This window comes from Corvus hawaiiensis, chromosome 5 (genome assembly GCF_020740725.1).
Source record: "Corvus hawaiiensis isolate bCorHaw1 chromosome 5, bCorHaw1.pri.cur, whole genome shotgun sequence".
Taxonomy (NCBI): Eukaryota; Metazoa; Chordata; class Aves; order Passeriformes; family Corvidae; genus Corvus; species Corvus hawaiiensis.
In genome coordinates this window covers 69253448-69267957 of record NC_063217.1, presented here as the reverse complement: position 1 = coordinate 69267957, position 14510 = coordinate 69253448, and the positions used below count along the sequence as shown (strand labels likewise).

The 14510-nt window shown below is 40.6% G+C and overlaps 1 protein-coding gene across 1 annotated transcript in view; it reads left to right on the top strand.

Moving 5' to 3' along the window:
- The first annotated feature begins 13233 nt into the window (after window positions 1-13233).
- Window positions 13234-14510, top strand: part of INTU (inturned planar cell polarity protein) — a 39433-nt gene continuing 38156 nt past the window's right edge. The window contains exon 1 of the mRNA XM_048304554.1: window positions 13234-13384. Coding sequence (XP_048160511.1) covers window positions 13296-13384 — 89 coding nt within the window. The 5' untranslated portion in view covers window positions 13234-13295. The remainder of the gene's footprint in view (window positions 13385-14510) is intronic.

The following is a 14510-nucleotide window of genomic DNA, read 5'->3' as shown; positions in this document are numbered from 1 at the left end:
GAAGAGTAAAATAAGGAAGCTGTCCTTGATTAATATTTGGCTTTGGACCACATTATAAACTGAATGGCAATATGTGTAGATTTTTTAATTATAGCTAAAAAAATTATTCTTTAAAATAGCACATTAACTAGCTTGAAAAAATTTGTTTATATATCTCAAAGTTGATATCCATTAGAAATCTTACATCAATAAAACTGAATCTGATAGGATTTTCCTGGTATTAGGACTAAGTTTATTGGTATTTAATATTTTGATCAATGATCTGGAAGTAAATATAAAATTGCAGTTGATAAAATGTGTGGAATCCATGAAGAGTGTCAGACTGGAAGCCTGGGGGATGAGCTGGAGAAGGTAATGCCACAGACATTAAGGCACATTCTCCTCTCCTTGCATCCCCTTAGACTGAGAGAATGTACGTCGGTCAGCCTATTTATTTAAAACAAAAATCCAAAACCTAACAACCGAAGAACTGTCATCTTCAGGAAAAGACAAAGATAATTTCTGTTTAACAGGAACAATGTGGGCAATGGCTGTAGCTGAAGAAAGACACATTTAAACCAGAGATAGGGCACAGATTTTTAACTGCATTCACGATCAAAGGAATGACGCATCAATTATAAAACATACCTCAAAATACAAATGAGGTTATTAGTCTTCACTACATAAGGACAGGAAGGTAACAATATTGTCCCATTTAACTTCTCAGGAGTTCTTACGCTGCCTTTCTATAAGTTAGAATGCTGGCCAGCAATCAAATAGATGGCAAAGTAGGGAAGGAAATCTTTCAAAATGCTTCTTGCTTTCCATTATACCTACAAGGTTGTTAACTACCTTTGCCCAAAGGAAGTCTTCCATGACTCAGCAAACATGAGCACAGCTGTCAGTAAAAAATGTCTAGGATTTTGAAAGCTCATGTGCATTGATTGTATCAGATTAGAAAAAAGAGATAATGACCTATGGTACAGAGACAGTTATCAGGAACTTGTTACTGACACATGAAGTGTAAAGTAATTCCAGGCAATTCTGGTCAAATAACAACATACAAAGTAATTTGCAGCCAGCTGTTTCCTGGCCTCTCTCCTTGGCTCAGTACTCAAGAAAAGTTCCCATGGTTTCTGGGGAAGCACCTAGCTGGGGCTGTTTTCAATGGTATCTGCAGATTAAGCAGAAGTTGCTTCTTTAAATCCTGTACTTGAGAAAATACTTTATTATTGAGCACAAAGTATGAGCTGGAATGTTTATTTTTATATCTGAGGAAACAAAAAAGTTTTCAAATACAGAAATATTATTTAAAGGTTATCTATAGTATAAGTTGTTAGGTATAATGACTTGTTAACTTAAAAATAATTTCTTACAGTTGATGAAATAGGTACTGGTTTTAAATCTCTAATATATTTTAAAATTGCACAATATGAATTTTTTTCTTTAGTCTTCTGTAAAATTGTATTGTCTGCATTTTCCACCCTTTAATCAGTAACACCCTGCTGTTACTGTTGGCCTCTTTTGTGGAGGAGATCAAACTGGGATTCTCTCCAGAAATGTAACTCCTTAACCTTTACAGAATTCCTTAACTGGCTAGAGGGCAATTCGTCGTGTTCTCGCTTTACAGAGCTGAAAGAGCTGCCTCTGCTGCCCTGAAGAATGACAAGAGCAATCAGGCCACATCCAACCTCAAAAGAATTCAGAAAAGTAACTTGTTAGTAACTTTATGTTCTGCTTCAGGGGTGCAAAAGAACGTCCTGGACTTGCTCTCTCAAGCCATTCTTCAATATTTAGGATGAAATCGGAGAGATTCTTCTTGAAAGCTCTATCTTCTAGTCAGTTGCTGAACTGCTCTTTAAAAATCTGCATACTTTCCAAAATTTTATTTATTATGGAACTGGTGCAATATAAATGACAAAGTTTTATTTGAAAGGCCTTAAAGCTGAGAATCCAATTCTCCAAGTTTAGAATGTGTTTTTAGTTACATGATCAGCTGCTGTTTTCAGAGCTCTTTAACTATTCCTCTCTGTTCTGAATATCCATTTTCAGTGACATAAAGAAAACTAGATACTTTAACCAGTAAATATGCAACAGCATGCACAGCACCACTATGGGGTACTTGTCAAAAAGGTGCCAGAGCTACTGAGATCCATGAGCTTTGAAGTGTTTGCATATTATATTATTTTTTATAAACGTTTTTAAAACAATGTCTACATGTAATACATGCAGAAATATTCTAAATATTTCAAATAACATTCCAGAAAAAAAAAGAGGGGTATTTTAGAGTTCACTATGAGATGGAAACTAGTGCATAATCTAAACAGTATGATTGCACCTTGCCCTTCCAGCGATCTCCAGTAAATCCATAGCCTGACCTCATCGGTTACCAATCAGAAAACATAATGCTAAGCTACAATATGATTTTATGGCATACCTTGTCCCTGATTTATTATAATAATGAGGGTCTGCTATGCATCCTGACATAACTGGGCATTAATAAAAGCAGAGTTGCATTAGCTCTGCCTTTATAGATGTTTCTGGAATGCATCGGTATTATTTTAGCATGCTGGTTTAAATTGAAGAGATGTGCTCTGCTGTACTGCAGTTGAATTTTTTCTTCATATAAACCACTTGTGCTTAAGAGAGCTCCAACTAAACATAAGTTGTAGTGGTTTGTGCAGCAGGTACCAGATATTACAAAGAGTTTTAAGCTAGTCTATGCTCCAAATTAAGAGAATATTTCCTTTTTCCCTGTATATATCATGGCAGTCTCCTTCAACACAGCCTGGAGTTCTCACATTGCTTTCCTGTTTGGCAGTACGCTGATCTGGTTTCTCTTCTTAATAATCTTCCTGATGATTCCCAGTCTTCTTTCTCATTAAACTACTGAATATTAACAGGCAGTAAGACAGTTGTTCTAGGCACATTAAAGGTGCACAAATGATTTACAGATTCCAACACTTAAAACTCTCCTGAGAAGGAAATGAGGGTTTTTCTTAATAATTTAAAAATGTAATTGCACCTGCATAAAGTACACTGTGACTTTAATGTTCTGCTCGATGTGCATGTTTTCCTGTTGAAGTCAAAGGTGTTGTAATCAGGTTAGACAGCAGCAACAGTCAATAAAAAGTCCTTTAATTCATTTTGGCCAAGTTCTGGTTGTGCATCTGACTCTTCAACCTGCCTACAAATACTTGTTCCATGTTTTACCTGATCTGTGCCAGGAATGTGCTGGAAACTCTGAGACAGAGTGTGCCAGGGAGAGTAGATAGTAGATACTAAAGTTTATGTTGTTTGGAACCTGAAAGTTGCAGATTAATGTATGGATTGCTGTGGCAAGTTCACCACCAAAGAAGCTGAAATAATTTTCTGACTAGCCATAGATAGAAAAAAGTTATTCTATGATTTCCCACTACCTGGAATGGATGACAATTAGGCACAGATGAACTGTGCAAGTTCTTAACTACAGCTGATTACAAACAGAAAAAATATTTGAGGGATAAAGAAAACAAGCTTTAAAGATTAATACAATGCCAAAACACAAGGTATTTCTGGTGCAGAAGGTGCAGACGCTGTACTTGAGTTCCTGAAGACCTCTCATTTAGTAACTTTCATCTCATCAAGGATGGGCTTTAGCTGATCTGCCAGCACCTAAATTCCCTGTCATAACAGCTGCTACCAAACAGCAGAATCCATGGCATTTGACACTGAACAGAAACACCGTCAAATCTTACAGTGCAATTGTTCTGGTGAAAACTAGAGCCAGTGGCCACTCCAGCAGTTTTTCATAACAAGAAAGAAAGCAATTCACAAAAGCCTGAACTGTCAAACACAAATCTGATGCTGCTCCACTGGAAAACACTACGGGACTTCTGGTCCTCATTTTGTAAGCTTCCACTGCAGATTTTCTGTAATTTCCAAACATTTCTGTGTGACCTCAAGCCTCACAGATTTTTTATTGACAACTTGTGAAGAATGCAATAAGATGTCTGTTATTTTTGTAAGCCTCAGGGCTTATGACAGGTAGAGAGAGTCCATTTGATGTTTTCCCTTGCTGAAAGTTGTTCCTTATTCCTGTTGTTAGCAAATAAATATACAATATACTATAACCTTGCCACCAGTGTTCTCAGAGGTGATCACATTTCAGTTCTTGTTTATCTTGAATTACCAGACTTTTTGAAAGTGAACTTGAAACACTAATCCAGTGATGAAAAAAACTTCATTTCCCTTTCTTTATCCCTGAAAAACATACTTTTTTGAAAGGATCATCTGTATTGTAGTCATAGTGCAAAATTCAGATCCTCAAGTAATGTATTTTCTATTTGTGAAAGCATGACTTTAGTCACCATTACTTTATCTGCAAATCAAATGCTACATTCTACACTGGATTTTGCACAAAAGCTTTACTCAAAAGAGAAGTGTTGTCTGCTTGTTGTCCTACTGCAGAACTTCCTAGGATTCCTCCCTATGTGTCCTCATTCTCTAATGGCAATATGCCTCTGCTGAGACTGGTTTGAAGTCATGGGAGGCAAGTTTCAGAGGAGTTGGCTTTCTGATTTTCTGATATCCCTGATAATGACATCAGTGTCTGTAGTATTCTAGTTCTCCATCTCCTGTGATTTTTCCAAACAAGAAAACTCGGTTAGGAAAATTAGTAATGTCCTTTTCTTCATATGAAATCTACAACATTCCTACGAACAGTTCAGTTGTGACAGATGCTGTTAAAGAGCTACATGGGCTGGGTAAGTTACCAATATGCAAAACAACTAAGGAAAAACATCCAGGCTTTATCATTTTTAGTTAAATAATAAAGCCTGTGACAGTGCACAGCTCTGTGCAGGTTTGCCAAGCAGATGGGAATCAGGGAAGCAGGAAGAGGCTGCCTTTCATTGCACCACTTTGGATCATTCCCTCGCCTCCAACACTGGGGCACCATTTGCACTTTCCCAAAAAAGCAAAACAAAACAAAGCAAAGCAAAATAAACAAACAAAAAAAAAACCCAAAAAACAACAACAAAAAAAACCCAAACCAAAACAAAAACAAACAAAAAACCCAAAACAAAACAAAGCAAACCAACCAAAAAAAATCCCTAGAAAAACCCACAAAACCAAAAGACAAAACAAAACAAAAAAAGAAACAAAGAAAAATCCAAAAACCACCAAAAAACCAAACGCAAACCTCTTTGAAGTCTGACACATGCAGACACAAACAGGCATCTAAAACAGATAAAGAGATAAGGGAGACTAAGAAACCTTTCTCCTCACAGGAAGACATTCCTCTGTGCATCCCATATGAGCAGTTCTGTCTCAAGAACTCTTTGCGTCCTTGGAATTCTTCCTGCACTCCTATTTCCGGGAAGAACAATCAGTGACATTTTATAGGGGACAGAAGCTTGAATTTTTGGCAGCAGAATCAAAGAACAGTCTTGCAAATTCTACTCCCATCACTGACTTCCAAACTATACCTAAAATCTCCCCTTTGTACATTCTGTCTGTACTTTGCTTCTCTTTATAAAAACACATGCGCAGCTTTGAACTGAGTTAAAACTGACCGTAGTGAAATTACCAGTATTTCTGTTAAATTTCAAACAGAATTTGTACAATGCATACAGGGGAAAAAAATATTCTACTTTTCAGACCAGAGATGGCTTGGAATATGTAACTCTGCCAGCTGCCAGTCACAAGTTACACAATTCTATTTGCAGAAATGGATGTACTTAACATAGTTTTGCTTCCATTTTCAGAGAAATCCATGTGCAGCTTCACATTAGATTGGTTTTGATGGTGGGTGCTGCGTGTGCTTGCTGACCAAAGCAAACACTGTATTTGTCATTTAAGTCCCACAAGTTTTTCTGCAGTCTGCAAATGGTCTCCACAGCTTTTTCCATCACATTAGGGAGCTTTTATTAGTTAATCTGAGTTATTTATTAGTTAAGTGAGAAGACTGCTGTTACAGTAGAGCACTGCGGAGTTACCACACGGATGAGCACAGAACTTGCAATGCCCTCTAGTGTTTCTTGCCTGGAAATTAAAATGTATAGGGAAATTTCGTTAGCAAGCTTGGTTAGTTGTGCTCCTAAGTCCCTCCGTGGATACTGAAAACAAACCCATTGTAAATACAGCCACACCACAAAACACAGATCCTCGATAAGATGGAAGGCAAAGAAATAGCTGGAACTGCAGAGAGCAGAAGAAATTAAAGTTGCACTGCAGTTTGATTAGAAGTGAGTTATGTCAGAGACAGGGAGCGCACCCCATCCTAAACCACTCCATGATGGCCCTGAATTTTATGTGTATACACAGTGAGAAACAGTCCCGATGCTGGAAGACAACAATCCAGCCAAGACATGGCACAATGTATTTACAAAGTTCTCTCCCAAAACGGCAGAAATTATAAAAGCTACACTAACATCAGGATTTTGTCATCTACCTAGCAACTATCTAAGAAATAACAATTATTTTTGGAGCAGTGGCTGCTTTGATTTGACATGCAGCACAGCAGCAGCAATGTATCATTACAGCACTGTGCCCAAGCTAAACAGCTTTGATCGTTCTTTTATGTCCAAGCAACTCCCTCATACAGTATCACCCTTGTTCTGCAAGTTTCTGGCTTGGTAGTTGAGATCACCCTCCTGCTGTGTGCACTCAGGAAGATATGTCCCTCATATCTCTTACTCCTAGTCAGCAATTTCTGTGTGTAAGTACTTAGTTCTTCTTCATTTATCTGAAGAAAGTTCCATTTTTAGTTGGTTTTCATACTTCAGACACTTCAAAATAGAACAGAATAAAAGTTCCAAGACAATGTTGTGACAAACTCCCAAGCTATCCCCTACTCATTTGTGAGAGTTTACCTAGTTATTGGTTAGTTTATTTTATGAACACACTGATGTTTATTCCAGGAATGTGTTGGCTTCATAATTTTTTTACTTCACAAGAAATGATGTGCAAATAATGTTTTAAAAGTAACATCAGCAAAACAGTGACACACAAAGTGGTGTTTGTGGGACAAAGTGATCATAATGTTACCATCAGTCGCTGGGGAGGAATGAATGGGGAACTTTTTTTTGCAGATATAAATATTTAATGCTTAGAAATTTAATTCTTAGAGATTCATCCTCAGGCACTTAACTTCCCATTGATTTTGACAGGTCTTAGGCAGCTGAAGTCCTTTCAGGATTATGCTTTTATTTCCGAGCACCACGACGACGTCCAGAAATAATTAGAAGCAAAGAAAAAGAGTGGTGAAGTTCACTTTTAGCTGTAGTTTCTCATCATCCTCAAATCTAAACCAGCTGAAGAAAAGCCTAGAAATCATATTTTAATCAATGACTCTTTACACATATCCAGAATGTTTAAGTTATAAGAAGAACTTTTTTTAGAAGTCCCTAAAAACTAGTATATAATGGATAAAGATTTTGGGGCGGGGGGGCGGGGGGTGTGGAAAGGTCTATAAGAAAAGAAGCCAAGGCATTAAAAATAGAAATAGTGATAAGGTTATTTCTTTATCTGACCTCAGATTGATATTGTGAAAGCCAGTGGTTTATATGTACAGCAATAAACTCAAATTAAGAGATTGGAACTGATCGTAAAAACTTTGATCAGCACCAGGTGGTGCTATTTTGCTTTTTTAAAATCTTGTAACTTAGTAAAATATTTACATTTTTAAAGAATAACCTCTGATGAAAGCTAAATGAGTGAAAAGAGTATCTATTTTCTCATGCTGTAGGTCAGTTGTGATTTCTTTTAGTGTTATGCATTTATATATTTAAGAAGCAAAGGATTCCCAGCACAGCTGATAGGAAAATTTTAGAAGTCTTTAGCCTTCAAAATAATCCTACTTCTCTCACGATTAAACCAGCTTTATAAATTGTTTAATTCATAAAAATTCTACATATGCATCTCTCAGATTCTCACACAAAAATAGAAAATTCATATTAATCCAAAAGTGCTGTTTTGTGAGGTGGCACATATAAAGTACGTGTATTTGTAAATTTTTTAATTACAGACAGGCAGTTCCAAAGCAATGCACCAAAGTCTGTGCCTCCAGAAACTCAGACAAGTCCAGAAGCTGGGGCTAAGAGGGAGAGAGAGCCTTGAAATCAATCCTAGAAAATAAATCTAGGGTCAAAATTCAAAGATTTTTTTTTTATTATTTAGCATGTTTGCCACTTATACTTTGCCCAGATGTTTGTATAAAACACAAGTTGCACCTTTTTATGGTTCTGATCTATTTCTCACAAGACCACATGACCACAAACTGTATTTATAGACAAGTTTACAAGAACTTTATCAGCTTCAGATTAACAAAATCTACTTCTGTTTTATCAGTCTTTGCAATATATCAGACATGCAATAATTTTTAGGGTGGCTTTTTCAGTTAGGTTTAGGTTTCTCATTGGTACAAAAACTGTCTTAGAGGAAGTAATAAGAATCCAGCAAGTCCTTTTAAAGGCCATGAAGTAGCCACGTGTTGCCAACCTATCCCCACTGTTCTGCAAAACAAAGAGTCTTTGGAGAACTGAAAGATTGATCTGAAATGAGTGACATCATCCTATGCTGCTCTTCAGCTTATCATTTACTCCTTGGATTAATGGCTTCCTCACAGACTATAAATTCGTATTTCCAGGGTTCCTGTACTGCTGACTTCACCAGTTTGCCAAAAGCATTGCCTTTGTGGCTGCTTTTGAAGAGACCCCAGAGCCGTAGGAGATTTGTTTGACAATAAACGGGGCTTTCTCTCTTGCTGCTGGAAGGCTGGACTGAAGGCAGACCCTGGAATGCACAGAATGCTTAGTGCCCCTGCACTCTGAGAAGAGGAGATCACTAAACTCAGTGTAGCAGAGCTGTTCCTTCTGCTCCCTGCAGTGCAGTGCTGGTGTAACACAAGGAAGGTACCAGGACAGCTTGGGGAACCCAGCTGCCTCCATACAGACACAAAAGAAGGAGCTATTCTTTAAGTGATGCAGTAACACCAAAATCTCTGCATGCTTGGGTTTTTTCATATGCAATTAGCCTCAATTAGAATAAAAACAAATCCAGAGGTGGATATCCATATTTGATTGTGTCAGAAGTGAAAACTAGAGTTTTCACTTTCCTCTGCCCCTTAGAATCTTGACAGCTGTTTGTAGACAAGAGACAGAGCCTGGGAACAGCTCCTTGGAAAAATACCCACCCATCCCACTTCTCAGTCTTCTAAACATGACAACAGACAGGCAGCAGCAGCCTGAGGATTCATCTTCTGGTGAGGGACAACCTACCCTGTTGTCCAAGAACAACAATACCCACTCCACAGAAGTGCCATCACTATCCACTGTTAATCAGCAGAAGATCAAGTCATACCAGAAATAAGCCACTACCGATCTGAGGAATGTCGACACTGAATGGCAGAACAGGAAAGTAACCTTGTACCCTAACAACCATTTGCCATGGCCCTTGCTTTGGGAACTGAAAACAGTAAGGTACAGTGTCCCTTAGTCACAGCTATGATCAAACAGAAAAAACAATAAGGATGTTTTTCCTTCAGTTGAACGAATGAAGTCTCTCCCAAAACATTCCAACTCTCCCCATGTGCCGATACCTCATGACTCGTGACATAAATGACACGTCATACATATGAAATAATAAGCTGATTTCCACCTTGTGCAGTCCATAAATGCTGGTTAATCTTTGATCCCTGGGCACGCTAAAACCCACCAGACAAGTCAAGGAGATCAAAAGTATTCAAATACAGAAAAAGTAGCTTTACTACCCCTTTTAGTCTTTCCCAAAAGGGGATTATGACTCAAAAATTTCTGACCTTGTCAGCATAGGAAATAGCTGCATAATCTATTAGAGCCTAACATCTGCTGGAGAAAAAAACACAGTATAATTTCAGAAAGAGGAGTATGTCATAAACACAGCATCATAGTATTTTGCTTTTTTTTTTTCCTTTTACATCAGCAAGACCAGAATTGTTCTGTAACAAAGCAGACAGGTTTTCATAAGGCAGTTCAGCTGGCAGCAAAAGTGCCACAAACAGAAGGGGAACCCAGGCATGCTATAGTTATTTCGTAGGCAGGGTGTCTCTTAAAATTCTCTGTTGTTGTCATTTCTGTGTGTTTCAACTGATTGGATTTCCTCCTTCCCCAATCCCTAGTGGTTTCGTTTTCTCGGCATTGCAGAATTTTATAATCTTTCTCCAATTGTATGTATTTCATTGGATTCAGGACAATGTTCTGTAGTACCATGTTCTCATTCATGTACAAATACATGAGCTGACAAACTTCAAATGGAATAGTGACCTTCCTTTTTTCATGGCCTAAAACCTTGCAGAAAATACAATGAAATTGCACTTTGTATTTTAGTGAAACTTCAATCTATAAAACTCAATAAAGTAATTCCTGTAAATGTCAAAGGCTGGGGTATCTGCAGAAGTTGTTACAGGATTAATGCTAGCTCAGACCCCGGTCTCTTAACTTTAGAAACTTATGTGCAACTAAGGTAATGTAAACATATTCAGGAAAAAATACAGGTCTCTGAAAGTATACACTGTATCACTTTTGACTTTCTGCTCCTCTTTCATTTTCCAGTTGCATCACCCATAAGTACCGAGTCTAGGCACACTAAATATGGTAGAAGTTGTAACTCATAATTAGGAAAACATTCTATTTGATTTTAAAATTAGTAATTCAGCCTGCTTATCAGCAGTGTGGTGCTTCAGGAGCTGCCATTTCATAAGCTACACAAAATCTAAGTCACCTTCTCTCATTTTGGCACAGTTCGAGGGTCTCTATACTTATATTTACATGTTCCAGTTTTGCTGAGTTGGAAGCAATTCTAATAAAGAACTTCACAATCAATTTTAAACCCATGTAAAAGTAAAATACTACTAGCAGATGATATTACCATTAAATTCAGTATTAGGTCAGTAGTTTAAGAAGCACACAAAAAATGGTCCCCCAGTGAGAAAGAACCCAGGGAAAAAGAAAAGCTCACAAGGATCTTGGAAAGGCCTTCTGGACACACAGGGTGATTTTGATGGTAATGTTTGGGGGTTTTGCTGTTTTCTACCATCAAATTCCAGGCCCAGATGTGGGGTTTGTGTTGTCCTAAGTGAATTGGGAAAACACACCCCTGTTTTGTACAAATTAAACATCTCTGCTCCCTCAGGGCATAAAAATGGTACAAAGGATGAAAAAAAATACAGTAAAGTCTCTGCAGCCTTTTGCTCTGCTGCTGCTGCATAATGTTATTCTGAAAACCACACTGTACTGGACCAATGGGAACCTAGCAGGCCAGATAAGCTGCCCAAGTTCCAGATCTACATGACATTCTAGCCTAAAATGTACAGCCTCAGTATGCATATGTAGGGACTCTTGCCTCTGATTTGCTTGAGGAAAATACAGTGCTCTGCTTCCTCATCATGCTGCTGTCATATGATCAGCTGCCAAAAGCTGATTACATCAAAGAGGAAGTACACATATTTTTTGATTGATCAGTGCTACCTTAAGCATCCTCAGCAATCTTTGCCTCTTTTAAATTTTAATTCAGCTTGTAGACAAGAGTGAACAAATTGCTTAAAATGACCTGTCTTGTCTCTCCCCCACATTTTCAGGGCTCGTTTACCATAGCAGACACACTGGGAAGAAAAGAAGCTATAGCTGTGAACAGGAGGAAAAATTCTCACCTTGTCATCGGATCTGTACCTCCAGGAACCTTTCTACATGAAATATTGTAAGCTTCAGATCACACACTGCTCACTGATGCAGTCACCTAGAAATACAGATGGTGCCTGAGTGTTTTTCTAAGGCAATGGTGACATAACCACCATGAATTTTCCATCAGCTTCCTGAAATCAAGATGTGGGTATTGCAAAAAGCTCTTTGCTCAGTGCCCACTGTGGAAGCATTATGCTGATTTTGATACTGTACATATCAAACTCCTCCAGTCACTGCTACTTAGACACAAAATTCTGGTGTACCTTCAGCTTCCCTGGCACCCTGGTGTCAAAAATCATGACAAAGGTTTTATGGTCATAATTGTTACTCATGCTGCTGTTGCTCACCTCAATGGATGACGGTGGTTCCTCATCTTTTACAGGAGTAGGATTCAGAGGGGATTGTCCTTCTCTTAAAATTTCATGATGGTATCAAACTAAAAAAGAAAACAAAATTTTAAGAAAAGGAGAAATGTTAAGACACCTAAATATTCGAGTTACACTACTTGGTGAGAATCCTAGCCACAGACTCACGGTAATTCTGCACTCACCCTCTCCAAACTGAGCTGTTGCCACCATCTACTCAAGCCAAAATCTTCAAAAAAGCTGAAACTTTTGCTCCATGTAGTGGCCACCATCCCACGGAGTTGGGTGCTAAAATATTCAGTGGTTTCCAGTTTGCTATCCATTGTGTATCATGCCAGTGGTCCTCCTGTTATGGTCTTTCTGGGAGACTACTGCATTGCTGTGCTGCTATAATTACCTCAGGCACAATGTCTGAGGGAAACTAAAGCTGGTGCTTTTAATAACAGATTTCAAGACTTTATTAGCTGTTGCTCTTATGTCACCCTTCGGAGAGAACCTGAAGGAGAGGACCACGTCTTGAAAAATTCTCATCATTAGAGAAAACCAATCTCATAAAAGGGAGCAGAGAAAATAAATTATGGGAGTTCATGGGTAAGAAATAAAAACGGTGAAGATATGGGTCACGTCCCTTTTATACATCCGTATCGCTCTTCATTCAATATACTGCATCAGAATTTTGCAGATAGGAACCCAGTAAGGAGTCCTGTGATCATCTGGAGCGCCCTGTAACTATTGTCTTGTGAAAGAGGGAACCAAACTGGATTGGATTTTATGGGATTGGCAATTATTCATATTATTACTTAAGGGAAGAGGATCAACTGGGCAATGCATTATCTTGGCCAGCAGGAAAATGCATGGGGGAAAACTATTGTCTCACATAGCGGGAGCTCTGGGGGAAAGAAAAAAATAAATAAAATCTGCGGCTGCAGATAGGAAAGACTGCTGCATTTATCCGAAACTTGGGTTTTCACGGTTCGCAAGTCCCTGAGAGAAACACCACCGTGTAAGAGCGCAATCCCCGCAAGCCCAGCCGCGCTCTCCCGGCTGCGCAGGGCGCGCTTCCCCCGCGCCCCGCGGCGCGGCGCCGCTGGGCCCCAGGAGCGGGCGGGCGGGCGAGCGGGCGGGCAACGCGGCGGGGCCGGGCGGGCTGAGGGGCTGAGGGGCCGAGGGGCTCCCACCTGCCCGCGGCCGCCCGCAGTCCCGCTGCCGCGGGCCGGGCGATGCGGGGGTCGCGGCCGCCCGGCCGCCCGCGATGTTCGGGGCGGGCAGGTACAGCATCCCGCGGCCCGTCACCAGGAACCTGGAGGACCTGGACTCGGTGCAGAGCGTCCTGCTGCACAGGTCAGTGGCGGGGATGGCGAGCGGCTGCTGCGGCGGGGGGCGGCTGCCTGAGATCGCTTCCCGACATCGGGAGGCTCCGGCCGCCCTGGGAGACGCGGGGCAGGACCCGCGGGGCGCAGGGACGGCGGAGCTCCCCTTTCGCCGTGGCGGCAGGAAGGGCGAGGGGCCGCGTCCTGCCGCCCGGGCAGGGGCCGGCGGGAGCCGGGGCTGCCCCGGTGTGCATGGCAGGGGAAGGGAAGGGGCGGCTGCCGGCGGGTTTCCTCCCCTCCTTCCTGGAGAAGGGGAGGACGTGCAGGTGAGGGAAGCTACGGCGCTACGCCTGGGACTCCTACATGTGCAGAGAAACGTGCTGATACACTTTGGTACGAATTGATGCTGTTGCATCCATGCCATAAGTGTTTTGAACCCTTCTTTAAGGGGAGGGAAAAATGTATTCTAACTCGCACAGATCCAAGAGGGATGGGAAAAAATTCTTCAGTGGATGTACAGGAGGCACATTGTACGAGAAGCAGCTGCTTTTCCTCCTGCATTCATCATCCCTAACGTGCGATTTTCCACAGTATCCCCCCACAAAGACATCTCGACAATAAAATCTTGCCCAATAGGCCCGTGCAGGACTTTGAAAGTCACCCTTAATGGCTTTTTCCATATGCTAACTGAGAGCCGCAGAAACTTTACAAAGAAAAACGCATCCCATTCAGCAGAATCCAAGAGAAGCTCATCTCCAGTTCTGTTAAGTGTCCGCTTCCTGTTTCTCAGCCACGCTGGTTTATTTCCAGCTGCACAGAAAAAGCACACGGGCACTTCCAGTGCCAGCTCCAAGCAGCTCTTGCTATGGAAACTAACAAGTGATTAACTCCAGCTCAAGGCGTCAGACGGAACAGCCGTGTGAAATCCATTCCTGTGAGCACTGGGGAGGAAAACACGGAGCACAGCAAGGAGGGCACGCTGGGATCAGCCTGCTCCGGCATGGCACTCTGAGGCTGCTTTATGCACAGTAAATGTGCTCACATGCAGACAGACCCTCTGAAACCCTGCCCATGGACTTTCAGTGACTTAACAGAAAATTTCAGAGCCGGATTAAAACATGCTGCCCCATGGTCTTGCTTATATTAATATATTCTAA